Source organism: Poecilia formosa, unplaced genomic scaffold (genome assembly GCF_000485575.1).
Source record: "Poecilia formosa unplaced genomic scaffold, Poecilia_formosa-5.1.2 Scaffold136, whole genome shotgun sequence".
Lineage (NCBI taxonomy): Eukaryota > Metazoa > Chordata > Actinopteri > Cyprinodontiformes > Poeciliidae > Poecilia > Poecilia formosa.
In genome coordinates this window covers 745,655-763,473 of record NW_006800075.1, presented here as the reverse complement: position 1 = coordinate 763,473, position 17,819 = coordinate 745,655, and the positions used below count along the sequence as shown (strand labels likewise).

Below are 17,819 nucleotides of genomic sequence, written 5' to 3'. Positions count from 1 at the left end.
TAAAATGAATTTTTTCTAGTAAGTTTAAGACAGTCTTCTTGTGCAATTGCATCTTTATTCTGCTGATATTATGACTATATTATATTCTAGTAAAGCCTGGCCCTAATATTAAGTCATACAACTCACAGAACGGATGATTAAAATAAAAGCCAATTTTTGAAAATACTTTCTAACATTTGCAGTTTTTGTTTTTTTTTTTAGAAAAAAAGAGGAAAAAACGGTTAAAATCAGAAACTGAATCCAAGTACGGGAAAAAAAAGTAGATTTTATTTTCAAGCCAGCCCTTCAGACAAACCTAAAATGAGACCTGAAGAGCGGGATCCATCCATGAATACTGGATTTGCTGGTTTGGAGCAGCTGAGTCAACACAGAAAGACAACAGCAGCAGATGAGCGCAAAATGCTCAAACTACAATCCAGAAACGCCTTAAATTACTTTCCAGTGGATTTGTTCAACACTAATGAAAACAATGCAGTTTTATTATGGCTGTAAAACATTTTTGTGATCTACTGACAATCATCAAAGTCCTTTATCAAGTTCAAACGACCAAAAGTCTCAGATTCTCAGTCCTGAATGCAGGTTTGCCACTTTAAGATTAAGAACAAGTGAGTTATGCATCAAGCCTGATTTTTTTTTTTTGCTCTGGTTTCAGGAACAAAGGGAATCAAACCAGTTTGTGAGCTCATTGCAGAATTTTCCATTTCCTCCATGATGGAGCTTGAACACAATGTTCTGAGTAAAGGGGCTGCAGCTGCTTCAGGGAGATCTCTAAAAAATGAAGTTGGAGGAAGCAGAGAGATGCAAAAAGCTATTTCAAAGCCAGCCTTATTTTCTAAGAACGCTCCACATATTACAGACATATAGTTTGATCTGTGGAGCCTTCTATGTTGTCAGCCTTCTGAAAATCTCAGTAAAGATTTATAAACCAAGAGAAAATACAGGCAGGAACTGCAAACACTGAATGTTAACATAAGTTAAAGATCATAAATATGGAATATTAGTGGAATTTTGTGTAACTGCAGAGCTGTGTGATGCCAACTGCTCTCATACAGAATGGATGAGCCAAAATCTAATAGAAATATTTAAAAATTTATCAGGCTCAAAAGGCTCCTGTGTCGTTAACATAAGTTAATCTGATATTTATTCTCAAATATTGAATTATGTGGTGCTAAAGTTTATTTTTCTAACTTTTCTTAAAGAAAAATAAATATATTGTGTGATATGTTAAGGTATGGAGCTATAATCTGCATTGTAAATAAGATGTTGTAATTCTTGTCTTATTTGTATAATTGTCTTCGGCTTATGATTTGGAGGATTTTACTTTACTTGGAGATTCTGGAGAAAGCTGCAATTTTTGAAAAGATATTGTCTTATTTATATAAAATATTGTATTTATTTTTATTATTTTAACATTTTTTTGTGAGGTATTGTAAAATAAATAGCGATGATGCAACAATTTGATAGTAATATCTGGATCAGTCCCGATATTGAAAAGAAAATCTAGACGTATCTGTGACAATGTGGCAGATCTATGCAGTCTAATTCTGTACTTTGTGCTCTCCGTGACATCATGCTTTATTATTTATTTTACATCATATTTATACTTCCTAATTGCCCCTTCTGAACCATTTGGCAGAAGGTTTGTTGCAGTTTATTTTACATATTTGACCACAGCAGTCAACTTATTGTTTTTGTCAGCTTCTTTATTATTTATTTTCCACTGCTTTGCTCTGACTGAACAAATTAATGTTGTTTTTACATGTTAGACCCAGTTTGTGAAGCTATTTGTGTATTTAGACACGATGCTGCTGATTAAATACCAAAATCAGAAAGATTTCAAAACCGTATTCGAAACATTATGAAGGAAGGCCAAACTATATTAACTGTGGTTCAAATGTAACACTAAGAAACTAAAAATGAATTAAACTTAACCTTCCTTAAATTTCTTTCACCTTTTCTCTCCCCCTACTTTGGACAGGTATTCAGTTTTCCTTCACTCCTGAGAGCAGCACACAGTTTCAAGCTGGAAGTGTTTGTTTTTCAAAATAAAGCACATTTTAACCTTTCATGATGTTTAAATTCATTTCAAACTCTGATTATGGTGAGTGTAAGAAAATCTAGGATATGTAATGTATATATGCTTTACATCGTCCTAAAATATAAAAAAATGTTCTAAAGAGCTTTTATTCTGAAGGTGTGGTGGCTTTTATTTTGCCACGGTGTGATCAGTTACATGTAGAGGAAATCCTGTGTAGTGCTTTTCAAATACAGGAACTACAAAGTGCTTCACGCTACATACACATTCACCCATTCATACACTAGTGGTGTGATAGTGGTACGCTACATTGTAGCCACAGCTGCCCTGAGGCAAACTGACAAAAAGAGAGGCTGCCATTCAGTCGCGCCACCATTAACATTAATACACAACGTCCAGTTTTTCCTCTGCAGTTTATATCCATGCACTTCTCCAAACACAAACTTCAGCTGTAACTGAAAATGGTCTGAGCCAGCGACTCACTTGCGTGTTTATCCGCGAGCTGGATGAGGCTGTGAGAGATGTCTCTCCTTCTGTAGAAACAAACCACCTTGGCCTCGACATTCCCACTGGCGGTCTGAAATAAGAGAGAATGAGGATCAAGGTTGGCATGAAGAAATGCAGCAAACAAGCCCATCTACACGACTCCAATTTCCCAGAAGAACCACCTCCTTTGTGCATCCGTCAAGTTGAGACAAGCTGGAGAGAACAGTAACAGTTTAAAAAAAACAACAACAAAAAAAAGAAAGAAAAGCTGATTGATTTATTGTCACGTTGTACAATTAGTCCAACGGGTGGACTGACAAGTATTAAATGGCAAAACTGATGCTGAGTGATTTAATGTGAGAGAACAGGTGCATCTTAATAATAGACAAAAAGTGATTTATTTCAGTTATTCAACTCATTAGGTGAAGTTGGCATATAGATTCAGAAATAACTGATTCATTAACTCAGGGGTGTCAAACTCATTTTCGTTTTGGGCCAAATATGATCATGAATGCTCTTAAAGGGCCGGTTGTGCCAGAATGTATTGGTAAAACCTGTTCATAAACTGTTAATAAATCCTTAAAATTAAATAATATTGAACATCGTTTTAGTCCGTCCAGGATTTTACAATTGTTTTGTGATTTTTTTGCGATAAAAATCAAAGTGTTTGTGGTACTAATTTGGAAATATTTCTGCTTTTTTATGTCTGTAAATGTGACTTTTTATTACTCGCTGTTTAGATTGTGGACTATAATCTGACATTAAGGCTGAGGCATCTGTTTAGTACAAGTAAGAAACTTTTCGACAATTTTTGTGGAAAATCTGCTATAAACTACCAATTAAATATTAGTGCAAAAAAGTGTAGCGACTCGTTGATTTTGTGTGAATTTCCATGACAATTCTCAAGAAACAGGACGTATTGATTGATATAATTTGGCAGTAAACATAAAAACTGAACTGATTTGATAGATAAAGTAATACTTAAGCACATTTAGGGTTTCATCTAGAACTTGGAGGGCCACATAAAAACTTATGGCGGGCCGGATATGGCCCACAGGCCTTGAGTTTGACACAATTTAAACCACTGATTTTACTGATAAGATCTTAAAGTCAGTTTAGTTTTTTTAAATAAAATTATTAGTGCAAAATGAGACCAACAAAGTAAGGAAAGGGTGTTTTTATTAAAATGGTTATACAGAGCTAGATGCCTTTTTCATTTTTAGCTGGACAAGAAGAAGTGCAGAGAAAGGAAGAAATGTAGCAAATATATGAAACTAGGAAAGCTGCAGCCTCATTCAGATTGTCTGCTTCATCAAAAGGTTTTCAACAAAATCTGAATATTCTTAAAGGGCCGTTTGGACTAGAATGTATAGATAAAACCAATTAAATTGTTAAAATATCAATACATAACTGTTTGTTTCAGCATTCAATAAGTGTAATATCTTTTCACACTGATCAGTCCAACCAGGACTTCGTAATCTTTTTGTTTGTTTTTTTTTTGCAATCAAAATCACAGATTGTGTGGCGTTTGTTTAGAAATATTTGTAAGGAATTTTTACAATATTTGTATGATGCTAAAATTTACTTTATTAATTACCCTGTTGGTCACGGATTATAACTTGACATCAAGTAAGGCTGAGGCAGCTGTCCCTTAAACCCAATATTTCTGGCCAATTTTGAGAAAAAAAAAATTCAGTAAAATCAGAAAAAATCTGGGGCTCTGTTGATTTTGTGTGAATTTTCCGGATTTGTGAAAAATTGGACGAACTTGTTGATGTAATTTGGAGGTTAGAGGGCCACATAAAAGGCTACAGCAGGCCAGATATGGCCCCTGGGCCTTGAGTTTGACACTAGTGGTCTACACCATCATGCGGTGCGCTGCTGAGTCGATAGTAATCACTGGAACCCTCCCTGACGAGATCAAGCCACAAAAAGGTCACTGCTGAAACTGCATTCTGATCAAAGTGCTTTAAGCATAACAATGGAAAGTTTCGTGGAAGACAAATTGTGCAAAATCAACAGGGAGAGCCACAATTTTGAGAGGACTGCAAATGCAAAGCACACTGAAGAGTTTGAGGATGATTCAGTAAACGTGGCTTTACTACTCAGGTCAGATTTATGTGATATTTCAGTTCTCAATAAGCGAGAATGACGGAAACATTTTTTCCACATATTACAGACATATCTGTTTGATCCACTTCATGTTTCTTTATTGAGATGATTTTATTTACTCCTCATCTGCCCCCGTTCCCAAAAGTACAATTATTATTTTTATTAATAATGATCAAATCACTGCGTTTGATTGACTAGTAAACTAACCAAACCAAAACGGCATATGGAAAATTCATGGCGTATTGTTCAGAGGAAGCAAACAATGCAGACGAGTTGAAGGTTCATCACCTCTATGAAATACAAAAGGAGCCCCAACCAATTATTAAGTGTCTATAATGAACAGCTCAGAAAGTTTCTTTTGAGTTGTGTAAATCTTTGAAGTTGATGTGTGTATGTGTAATGAACTTATATAATCCACCAATTTCACTTTTTGGTCATATTTTAATCAAAAAAGGTGCATACTTGTTTGCAATCAGCAGATCAGACCAGGTGTGTTTTTGATTAGAAAATAAGAAATATATAGTGAAGCAATACAACAGCAGAAGTCATGTTACTCACCCATCACTATCTCAAGTTTATTTAGCAAACAACGAAGATAAGCGACGTATAAGCTGCTTTTTCTCTGCAAAGCAGTAATATTACACTGAATGTCTCCACTGAGAGCAAAGTGCAGCCAAAGTCAAATTCCTTGATTGTGTGGCGAACAAAAAGTCTGATGCAGCAATTCCCCGTTTTGTCTCCATTACATTAATACATTTTTTAAAAATAAATAAAACCTTATTTGTCATTTTTTTTCACTAAATATTTGTTTCCAATTTAAGTATACAACTCCATGCAAGCAAGTCTAGATTAACAATGCAACGTTTTGGTAAGCTTTGTGTTGGCTTAACTGACACACTCCTTGCAGACATGCTAAAAGAGGAACCTGTACACGTGACCAAGCTGGAACAGCATCAGATCATGTTGCAGATTTATTCCAGGTAAAAGCTGGTATCAGATTCTAGCTAACCGTGCATGCTAAGCACAAATACGTGGGCTTTAAAAGCCTTTATTACAGGTATTATTACGTCAACAAGCGCACACGCCCTTACAGGTGTGTCCAGGAATAAAAAATAAAAAAACGACAGTTGGGAGACAAAGGAACACCTGTCAATTTCAGTCAAACAATTAACACTTGAAATACCAGAGCGCACATAGACATAGGGGCAATAGGTGGAGGTTGCAGGCAGGAATCCAAGTTATTCCCCCTTCGGCACCAAAATTACAAACAATGCAGTTACCTTGTTGAGTTCTTCTATCCGACGGATCAGGTAAGGGTTACTGGAGGAATTTTCAAAGAAGACGTAATCTGCAACGCCAAACAAGAGGTCATCAGAACATCATAGCCAAAATAAACACACTTATGACAAAACAAATCCAACTTCAACTATAGGAACATTTCTATTTGTAAGGATGTAACGAAAATGACTCCCAGTGAATTACAACCAAAATAAAATTCCCGAAAGCAAATTTATGAAATACCGTAAAGCATGATTTGTAGCTCTGAGACAGTTACCAGAAAAGTTGGACTATGGGTGTAGAGATCCCGTAACCTTTCAAAACTTTAGCCAATTTCACATTAATTATCCTTCCTTTTACCCGTTCTCTATTGTTCATGCAGACCTAAATCAACATTTTCCAAAAACATCTAATTGAACAGTCAGACTATGAGAACCACAATGGAAAAGTTTATATCAAAGCTTGTTTATGTATTACAGTGACCTAGTCAAAGTCCAGACAGGAATCTATCTGATCTGTAGTAAGACTTGAAAACTGATTTTCAGAAATCCTCTCCATCCAATCTGACTGAGTTTGAGTTAGTATTCAAGGAAGAACTACCAAAATGTTCTGTATATAACATGCAAAAGAGACTTGCAGCTGCAACTGGAGTATAAAGTGGCTCTATGAAGTCATGATTTATATTTCTAAAAAAAGTATTGTTTTTGTTTTACTTCAGAATTATGCATTACTGTGTGTTGATCTGTCAAATATACTCTTAAAATAAAATCTTGAAGATTATGTCTGCAAGTTGACAAAATGTGCCAAAGGTCTGAAAGCTTCTGCAAGGAAGCAACTTAAATAAATTTAAATATTACGGTAGTGAAAAAGCATCATTAGTCATTTTCACACTCAAAATCCAAGATGCTTCTGACATGATTAGCAGCAGACAGTTCACATGTGATTGTCACTGTTACAGACCTACTACCGCTTTCCTTGTGAATAAAAACTGATGATTATGTAAATAAGGTTTCAATAGAAACATGACGGCTGCTTAAAGCTTCCTTTTTTTAAACAAAAGGTGATATTTCTGAGACTGGAGTTGGTTTAAAATGGCGGCTTCTGTCATAATTTATTTCTGTTACCCTTCCTCAAAAGTCAAATTTCAAAATGAAATTTAATTCCATCTAAAAATAGAGATTTAGACGACAATCCAGCCTATTTTCTGCTTAGCCTAAGTAAGGTGCTACTGACTCTTGTCTCTGATTCAGGAGCGATGCTGGAGTGACTAGATTTTTTTTAGTTGGATGTTGGTTTTGGATGCTGTGCAGCTGGAAGAATCTTTCTTCTTACTTTTTGACTTTTAGACAATTATCGATGCATAACCATGGCAATAAGGTATTGTTTTCACAACTTGGAGCAGCTGATTAGCGTCCCAAAAGCTCAAATGATATCTGAACTATGACAACAAATCCCAAAGAAGTTGAAAAGGTGATGCAGAGCAGAGAAACAAGGAAGAGGTTCAAGCCATCACTTTCCCCCTAATGGGGAAAGGATCTCCTACGTTTCTGTCCGGCTTTCTGACCGTACAGCCAGACAGATTTAAAGAAGAGTGGCAAAAGCAAGTGAGATGGATTAGCAGTGCTTTCCAACAACTGATTTTGTCAACCAGGACATGCTACTGTGTAATATCATCTCTGCGGCCTGGAAATTGAGCTGTTAGCATGTCATAAAGTATAAACAACAGATTTGGTCAGAAGGTTCTTCAGATTCAGTGCAAGACTGACTGCTACTGTAGATCCTTCCTGCCCACAGCATCACCATCAACAACAACTCATTAAAGATACTTGGTTGAGTTACGACAACATTTAATATAAAGGTACATTTGAATTTCAAACCCTTTAATCATCAAAAATTAAACAGAATTCAACCCTTAATCCATTATTACCCTCTGTGAAATGCATTTATATAATAAATGTGTTTCAATTTTTGAAATGCATAATTCATATAAATGCATGTGATGGTTTAGTGAGATGCACATGCTCTGTGTATTACGCAGGAGAGGACTTGAATGCAACGTGGAGTTAACAAAGAGCACCTGAAGGCATCAGAAATGAAGATAAGATACATTGTGATGTGGAAGTGGTTGCCAGAATGGCAAAATATATAGTTTACGCTGCAACAAACAAATGATGCATCAAGGCATTTAGGATAACTTTCCATTTTGAGGTAAAGGAAAGGTCGAGTAAGAGCAAATGAAGGTGTAAGGGTTCAGCCCAGCAGACGCACCGACGCCATGAAGACAATAATTTGATGCTGAATTCCAGCAGAGTGCTAACGAGCTAGCTGGTCGACCAAGCAGACCGACTTGATCACTAACCACACTATAAGTCAATGTGTGTGTAATGTTAAGCGCTACGGGGGAAAGAAGGTTTTAATGTCACAAAGATGGTCGTCCAATTACAATGCAGAGATAATACAAGGAGGAAGAGGACGGTGAGCCGCGGCTTGCGCTAACGTTAGCTAAATAAGGACTCGTAGACTAATGGCTGCATGCCAGAAGAAGCAAATACAAAGGCAGCCTCAGACTGACCGAAATGAAATGTCACCAGCCGCTTAAATACACCTCCAGCCGTGGGCTAACACAGCTGGTGGCTCTTCCACGTCCACCGTGAAAGTATTTAGCAACCACTGTAGCGGCTAACAGTGCCGACAGCTGAAAAAAATGTTTACATTACCAGGTAGCCAGTTAGCGAGCTGGCGGCTAGCTGCTGAGAGGCCTGACCCATTTTGGATCCCAAATATTAAGAAAAGCTCACCTTCCGGCTCCAGCCTCACTCACATCTAAACATGCAGCTCAACCGCATCTCACCAATACACGCACAATCACTAACATATCACCAAATAACACAAAGGAGATCCAGAACTTAGTTGTTTCTGTTTGATTTTTTTTTTTTAAAAAAGGATCCACTAACATACATACCTCCGACCCGGTACATGTTGGCCGCCATTTCTGCCCTCCCAGCGTGTTAACGTAAAGCATAAACTAATCGAATTGACATAAATTAATTTTAAAATATATACATCTAAAACTCTGTTTTCTAAAAAGACAACGTGATTTTTAAATTACGATCGTCGGGACTCCGGATGTGTTCACTATCAGGGGAGAAATTTGGCTACTCAGACCCCCCTTTCTCCTCCTACTCCTCCTCTACCGATTCGCAGCAGTAGCTTATTACAATACAGTAAACTCAGAGCGGCCGACAGAAGTCGGATGAACCCGAAAAACCACTCACTGTTCGGAGGCGGCGGAGGGGGCTGCGCAGGCGCAAACACAGGCACGTCGAAACAACTAACTAATATGTAATATGGGATTTTATAAGATAGATCAACAAAAAGTAGCCGTAAAATGACCTGGTATGAATAAAAGTTGTTTTTTTTTTACAGATAAAAACATTGAGAAGTATTAAAGATACGCTCTGTATTTGCATTTTGACACACTTAAATGTTTAAAATTAAATAAAATTTAAAAATACTTTATTGATTCCAAAATAGGCATTAAATGTTGTTGTGACTCATATTATTGAAGATTCTTTTAAAAGTTATTGTAGATGCTGATGGCTGTGTGCAGTAAGGATTTCCTCTAGTGGTCAGTATTACAGCGATTCTGAGGGAGCCTCTGACTGAAGACACTGTTGTTGTGAAGCAGTTTCAAAAAGAAGATGCTCAGGGTTGCCCATATTTTTTTATTTTATTATTATTATTATTATTTTATGAAGAATCATTCTTTGCACTATTATCTAGTAATTCCAGTAGTATCCAGAAAGAAACCAGCCTTCTTAATCAGGTTGTTTAGCCTTTTTTGGTGCTAGCCAAAATTTTTGATTTCATTTGTTAAGGGAAAACAAACTTGCCAAAGTAATCTAACTCAATGTAGAAGAAGTCACTGCTTTTATTAGTGATTTATTTTGGATTTAATTCACTCTTCTTCTTGTCACTTGCTGATGTACTCCTGGACAAGATAGTCAACGCTAATTTCCCTATAGTATTAAACACTTTGATTGATCGGCATGACTAGAAAAATATAGTCAGTCCATTTACCCAGGTCCACTGATTGCCAAATGTGAAGAATAAAGAAACTGCTAAAAGGAAAAACTATCTCACGCTGAAAAAGAAACATATAAAACCCCTATGTAAATAAATTCAGGAATAGATGAGAAACAAGGTTATTAAACAGTCCTAAACATGTTGCCGAAACATCTGTAAAATTCCAGTGAACCCCTGAGAGAGTCATTATCTGCAAAAGTAAAAAAAAAACATGTCACAGTGAAGAAAGCCTACAGGAGAGGCCGACCAACCAAAGCTTAACTTCAAGAACCCATTAACGACTCACCCCGGAGGCCACAAAAGAAAATAGAGCAGCATATAAAGCAATGCATGACAAAAAAAAGACACCGTTAAAAATTGCATCCAATGGAAATTTCTAAGGCAAAATCCACTGCTGGAAACACAAAGGCTTGTGTCACATTTGTCATACAGCAAATGTTTGGGTAAGTATGCAGACTAACGAGAGAAAAGTGCAGCTTTTGTGGAAAACTGACAGCAAATTTCAGAAAAAGAACTTAATGTAAACATTCAGACATGGTGGTGGTGTCTCATGGACTGCTTTGCTGTAATTGATTAAACTAGAAATTCTGCTCTCTACCAGAACATCCTGAAGCCAATTGTCCAACTAATCGGTTCATGACCTTTGCTCAGGTCAAGGCTACTTATGCTATGCAGCAGGGCAATGAATGAACCCACAAGCCAAAGACTAAAAAAACAAGCTAGCAAATAAATTAAAAATAAAGGTTTTGTATTGGCCCAAACAGGTGGGGTAGCTGAAGCGAGTAGGACTGACTTATCATGTCTAACTGATGATCTAAAGATTTGTACAAGATATAGATGAACAAAGTTTTCAAATGATCCATTGCAGCCTATTTTTTATAGCTAAAAAGCCCAGAATTATACATGTATAGCATGAAACAGAACAATACATTTGAGTAAATAGTATGTTTGACTCAAAATAGATTGAAAATGCATTTTTCTACATTATTTCCACTCAGTATCATTAATTGAAAGCTGCCCAAATACAATACTATTACCTCTGGGTTTTTGGTTAAATTCTGACAGTGCTTTTTCAGTGTGGAAACAAAACAACAAGCTGTGGTTTTACCGTGGGGGGTTTGTGTTTCTCGCTGCGTGCGCGCATATGACATCACGGATGGGACTGGCTCGCCTTGAGTGGGGTGGAGAGAGTTTTATCCAGACCACAGAGGCAGAAGGAGCGGGCAGTGGGAGAAACAGACGAGATTTAGTTTCATCCACACACGGACCAAACCTATAGGTCCGCTTCCAGGAAAGGCGAGCCACGCCCCGGGGGCCAGGGGAGACCGTCCGCTCCCCCCAGGTGCCCTGACTCCTGAGATGAAAGGAAGAATGGACAGTGAAGAAGAGTTTTAGTCGGGTACAGGTCGCCAAGATGAAGTTCGGGAAGAGCATATGCGTGTTGAATGTGGGGGGAACCCGGTACGCCTTCACTCGTGAGGTGATCAGGGATTTCCCACTCCGGCGCGTCAGCCGCTTACATGCCTGCGCGACCGAGAAAGAGGTCCTAGAATTGTGCGACGACTACGACCGGGACCGGAACGAGTTCTTCTTCGACCGCCACGCGCAAGCTTTCGTGTTCATCATGCTGTACGTGCGCTCCGGCAAACTCCGGTTTGTCCCCGGAGTCTGCGAACTGTCCTTCTACACCGAGATGCTGTACTGGGGGCTGGAGACCGCGCACCTGGACTCCTGCTGCCAGAAGCGCCTGGACGAGAGGATGTCCGACATCGGGATGGACAGTCTCTCAGAGGGGGACATCATACTGTCCGGGGATGAGTGCCTGACTCCGGAGGAGACGGTGCAACAGATTGCGCTCACCGGACGTACCAAATGGCTCGAGAGGTTGCGCAAAACCTTCGAGGACCCTAATTCTTCCCTGGTGGCGCAGCTTCTGGCTTCGGTGTCCGTGATTTTCGTGATTGTTTCTATGATCATGCTGTGCGCCAGCACGCTGCCGGACTGGAATACCGCTAAGAAGACTACCGTGGAAGAGCACAGGTAGGCGGTGGTGTGCGACCAAACTGCAGTGCTTGAGGGGCTCCCCTCAGTGAAATGCGGTCAGACATTGAGGCGCAATGAGATGGTGCTCTTAAGTCCTGTGCGTAAAAGTGAGACACTTCATGAATAAATCTTTCAAATTGAGTAAAATCCACCACACTGACTCTAAATATAGTTTGTCACTATGTCAAGTCACTCTTTGTTTTGCTGTTTTGTGGTAAAATGTTGTTTAATCGAGATAAACAAACTCCCACTATCAGGCTTCCACACCACACCCCTCTCATCATGACATCACATAAGGCATAAGGTGACGAATCGAACCTCCTCAGAGTATTTTTCCACATATCTCTGCAGGTTCTTCATGTGGTTCTGTTAAGTAATGAAAACTAGTATTTTTCTCTCAATTTTAGGTCTTAGAAAGTCTTATTTATGTGAAGGGAAGATGGACCCATATGCTCAGATATCACTAATTTGAGAGCATTCAAATCTAAAAACCGGATTTGCCCCCTTTTTTGGATCTATTATTAGCAATGTAAACTGATAACCGCACATTTCTCTTTATTTTATAAAGTCAGGCTTAAGCACAAAATTACAAAAAGAAATGTTACAGTACTTTGTGTGACTCTTCTTTAATGACATGCAAACTGTCAGAAGTGATAATAAATATCACCTTTCAGTACATATGGTATGCACTGCAGCCATATTGGAAACAAAACTCCTGTTTGTCAGACAGGGAACTTGAACATGCACCATTAAGTTTCATTTAGTTACGTCTAAACTTAAGCTCTGTATGTACAACATAGTTAGTATGTTGTTAAAATGCCAGGATGGAGGGTAGTAGAAATAGACCGGTAAGATGGATTTTAATGCCAAAAACAGCTGTTTTGGTGTAAAATTGCAAAAATAATTCTATTGCTCAAAATAAAAACTCAAGTTTCAGACTCATGTAAGAAATTTACATAGACTTTTGCTCTGAGACTTAACTATCTTATGTGATAATGTCTTAAAAATAAGTTTGAAACCCTGATCCAGTTCATTTTGATATTTTTAATCAAATTCTTTCTTCAGATGTATTCAATTGGATTAAGTTTGCTGCAGAGAAATGTTACAGTATCATAGAGTTCAGGAAAATTTGCTTGTACAGAACAGTCTGTTCCATTGTAGTGATCAAAGAAATAAGGAATCACCCATCACCCAGGAAGAGGAGCTGATGGAGTGAAGTGAAGCAGAAGGAGTGCAGACTGCATCTGGTGCCATTTTATGAGGGACAAACATGCTCAAAAACTAACCTGATGAAAATACTCTATTAGTACAGAAAATGATGGGAAATAAATATCCTTTATTGTCCCAGAATGGTAAAATTAGCAGGTTTAAGGTAAATGGATGCATCCAGATTAACACAAAAGCAAAAACGCATAAAAACAGAAAAATAAGAATGGAAAACTGTACAGTAAGGGCAAATTTTAAAGGATACAAAAACTTAATATTTCCAGTTGTAAGAACTAATCAAATGAAAAGAATCAGGAATATAAAGCTGTATTTTATGTACTGAATATAAATCATTGTCATCGTGACCTTTTGCTTCACTTTGTCATCTCACACATTATCCTGGGATCACTGGAGTCAAACAGGTAAAGTTGCAACATATTTCTTTATTATTTCACTTTTTTATACAGGTAGATCTCACAGCAACGTGAAGCCTCATTTTTAAAAGCAATCTACTTTATATGTACATAACAATTTGATAGTCATAAAAGTCTATCCAATTGTCTCGACAAGGTAAAACTTAGACAAAATAAAAGAAAATACCAAAAAAGCATTAAGAGCATAAACAGCCACCCACTGAAGATTTCTCAATTTACCTTAAGGTGTTTAAAACCTTTAGTTCAATTAAGCTGCACAGCTTCAGGTCCTGCTGTAATTTAAGAAAATATATATATATATTTTTTTCCAGTTCAAGGAAGTCCAAGGAAGTCAGATAAAATGGTAAATGTCAGGTAACCAGAGAATGCACTGTACAATGCCGGGCTTTTACATCCTGTAGTGAACCTCAGCATTTAGCCTGTAAGGAGCTAACAGGAACATTCATATAAATAATAAAACCATAATCAATGTGAGGTAAAAGGTCAGCTGCCGCAGGTTGTTTATTAATGTTAAATGAAAATTACATGCTTTAATTCTATGAAAAGAGCCTTATTTGATTCTCATACTATCAATATTTGACATAAAAGACAGATTTTCAACTAGTAATATCCATTTTTAACAAGAAAAATTAAATTTGTGCAGACAGGATAACAGGGAGAGTAGCAGAGGTTCTCTTTTAGTTTGAAAACAAAATACCTTTAGTTTTGTCAGTATTGAGAATTAATTTGAAATGCAACAAATGTGACTGAATAATGTCAAAAGCAGCCTGTAGAAGATCGCAAATTAAGGCAATGGAGTTTCCATGGCGGTAAACAACTGCGTCATCAGCATAGAGATGGACAGATATACCAGACGCATTATCCCCGAAGTTATTAATGTAAATTTAACTCCAGTCTGCCAGAATCTGATAAAAACAACAGAGTCACTGTAGCATTAACTCATGCAAGCCGTGCCTTCACACAAAGCAATTAAAAACACAGACATTTTGATTCTGCCTTAAAATAATTTGATGAAAAAAGACAACACCCTCATATATTTGCAAAGCCTTTATTAACAAATAACTCATCTTCAGCGATCCAACATTGATCATATTTCTATCACTGGATCTTGATGGAAACTCCCAAACTGGGTCAATTTATGACTAATTCAGTACAACTAATATTAAAAATAAAACACCATTCCCATAACAGTTAGACTGAAAACAAGACAGAAGTTTTAATCTCCAGATCAAATCATAACTGACAGTTCAAATACCTATTTTACACCTACCTATGTGTCCTGTAAAAAAACATTTACCATGCACCTAAGCCTGCATGGTATCAGTTTAATCAATTATGAAAAAATACTCAGAAAAATCCTCTAATCTCATGTGTAATTAAATTGAATTATACATCAATTACACATCACATTATCTCAGCTTTGTTTTGCATTAACTTGACAGAAATATGACAGACTATGTTCCCTAATGCAACCAAAATAACTCTTAAACAATCTACTGTTATTTATTATACTCATGAAATTTCCATGCATGAGTTGATAATGGAAAATTACAACAAATAATGTCCAAATTGTGAAACAGAGCGTTAGCTACTGGTATCTATTTCCCTTTATTGATAGATTTAAAATGCATAAATGAGAATGTTACCATTATTTGATCAGGTGGAAGAAGCGATAGGAAAGTCTGATCTGGTCATCGAAATGGCGGCCTGTGAAGAACGATGAGGTTTCATATATCTAGAATTGAGTCATTTTTGATCCAGTGTTTGGTTAAACTTCCCAACCTCTGCCTGGCAGCATAAACTGAGCATTTGGGTTAAAGAAATAACCCAGCAGTTGTTAGTGTATTAGTGGAAACATGGTAAATATATCCTGGTGCTTGGTAAACTGGCGCCTCTGAGGACATTATGCTCATTGACGAGTTTCAGACAACCCCATCAATCATTAGCATCCTCACATGGCTGTCACACAAGCCCCCTCAGAGAAAATCAATAATGAATCAATATTATCTACTAAACTTGAAGTGTTAATAACAGAGGGAGCTCTCTCTCATTTCTCTTACCTTTTCCTTTTGCGGTCTCACAAGAGGGCAGTTTCAGTCTGAGTGACTCTTTTGGTCACAAAATGAAAACCTGCATTTCCATTTCTGCATTGTGTTTTTTTTTTTTTTTTTGCTACAGCCTGTCCTCTGAAGGAAGTCCTGAGGAATCTATTTTCTATATAAGGTTAGGTTTTGTTCTCTCAAGCTGGATGTAGCTTTGAGTTTGGAGCTTTTCCAGGGGGTTAGGTAATCAACTAAAAGCGTAGCTCGTACTTGGGGCCAAAGGGATCCAGTTTCATGCCAGTAGATGATGCAGTTTTCTCAGCTGCTTCATAATTTGATTTGATTCAATTGTGGTAATCGCTACAATGTTGGAACATGCGGTCTTTGCTTTCTTGAATCTCGTTTGTGTCAAATACCAGCGGGATGGCTTTCTAATTCAGCTTTATGGCCGTTGCTGTGTTAATTGGGGGATTAATTGTGTGGCTGATTTTGTCACAATTACTCTTTAAGGCTTTTTCTTCTTTCCCTGTGTGGAGTTTAATTCAGCCTCTTTTTCTTTACTTGTATGTCTAAATTGCATCAGATGTGCTCCTTATTTACAATGATTTAAATCCTCTTGCTTGACTTATTCCTGCCTCACACTGACAGACCAAGTCAAGCAGTATCTCACATCAAGCGTACTGTTATCTCTCTGGAGCTCCTCTTCCATTTCCTGTTTATTGTTGAAGTCTTTCTCTCTCCATCTTCCTTCTTTAGGATAGTGGAGGCAGTGTGCATCGGCTGGTTTACAACTGAGTGCATCGTGCGCTTTCTGTTGGCCAGAGACAAGTGCGACTTCATCCGCCATCCGCTGAACATCATCGACGTGATTGCCATTACCCCCTACTATGTCACCATGGCAATGGCCGGAGCTGGGATGCCGGGTGCCGGGCTCGGGGTCGCTGGAGTGATACTGCGCGTGCTGAGGATGATGAGAGTGTTCTGGCTCATGAAGCTGGCCAGACACTTCCTGGGCCTGCAGACTCTGGGGCTGACGCTCAGGCGCTGCTACAGGGAGATGGTCATGCTCATGGTGTTTGTCTTCGTGGCCATGGCGATATACAGCGCCCTGGCACAGTTGCTGGAGCACGGCTTGGACAATAACTGCCCGAACCAGGACTACGCCAGCATCCCGGCCGCCGCCTGGTGGGTCATCATCTCCATGACTACAGTCGGGTACGGGGACGTGTATCCAGTGACGACTTGGGGACGAGTTCTCGGGGGGATGTGTGTTGTGAGCGGGATTGTTCTCCTGGCTCTGCCCATCACTTTCATCTACCACAGCTTTGTTCAGTGCTACCACGAACTGAAGCTCCGCTCCGCTAGATACGCACGAAACGTGACTTCAGAGATTCTGCAGTGAACCACATCAGACACAAACACAGCAAACCAGAGGATCTCCTTGTGAAATAACCAACTGTGTGAACTGCCCTGTCTCCTGGCTTTGGCACACTGCAAAAACACAAAGTCTTACCAAGTGTTTTTGTTTTGTTTCTAGTGAAATGTCTCAGAAGACAACTAACTTACAAGTAACTGTTCATCCAGATATAGGAGCTTGTTTTAAGACAATAACTCTTTAATATTAATTTTTTTAAAAAGTACAAGTTCCATTGGCACATTATTGAATTTATAACATGAAAAAACTGCGTTATTATGAGTGAGTACTGTTTATTTATTTAAACCAAGCTCCTATATCTTGCTAAAAAGCCAATTGTAAGTCTATTCATTTGTTTTCAAGTGTCCAAATATATTTGCACTAGGATCTAGACAAAAAAAATACTTTGTAAGATGTTGTGTTTTTGCAGTACAGCATTCGATATTGTTGCTTTACATCGTTGGTGTCCAAACTTTTTGCTCTAGGAGCCAAAACTGGCTAATTTAAACCACTCACAGGCCACAAAATCCATTAAATTAAAAATGCAAAAATTAGTTAACTGTGACTTTTATTTTACCTGCTGAAATTTATTTTTCTTTTTTGGAAATCTTTAAATCATTAAAGATAAAACATATACTGTTGCTATAATAAAAGAAAATTGCCTATTTTTTGGATAATCAATT

General features: G+C 37.9%; 2 protein-coding genes across 3 annotated transcripts in view; one reads left to right on the top strand and one right to left on the bottom strand.

Annotated features, from left to right (window-relative positions):
* mta3 (metastasis associated 1 family, member 3) overlaps positions 1–9,179 on the bottom strand; it is a 29,655-nt gene extending 20,476 nt beyond the window's left edge. The window contains exons 1-3 of one of the 2 annotated variants that reach the window (XM_016676619.1): positions 8,874–9,179; positions 5,914–5,981; positions 2,519–2,612 (exon numbers count right to left, since the gene is read on the bottom strand). In XM_016676619.1, the coding sequence (XP_016532105.1) occupies positions 2,519–2,612; positions 5,914–5,981; positions 8,874–8,901 (190 nt within the window). In that variant the 5' untranslated portion in view covers positions 8,902–9,179. The remainder of the gene's footprint in view (positions 1–2,518; positions 2,613–5,913; positions 5,982–8,873) is intronic. The other variant, XM_007562428.2, reaches the window with a different exon arrangement.
* A 2,232-nt stretch (positions 9,180–11,411) lies between these two features.
* Positions 11,412–17,290, top strand: kcng3 (potassium voltage-gated channel, subfamily G, member 3). Its single transcript, XM_007562427.2, has 2 exons — positions 11,412–12,037; positions 16,479–17,290. The coding sequence occupies exons 1-2, from the start codon at positions 11,412–11,414 to the stop codon at positions 17,122–17,124; spliced, it is 1,272 nt and encodes a 423-aa protein (XP_007562489.1). The 3' UTR covers positions 17,125–17,290.
* Positions 17,291–17,819: the final 529 nt, after the last annotated feature.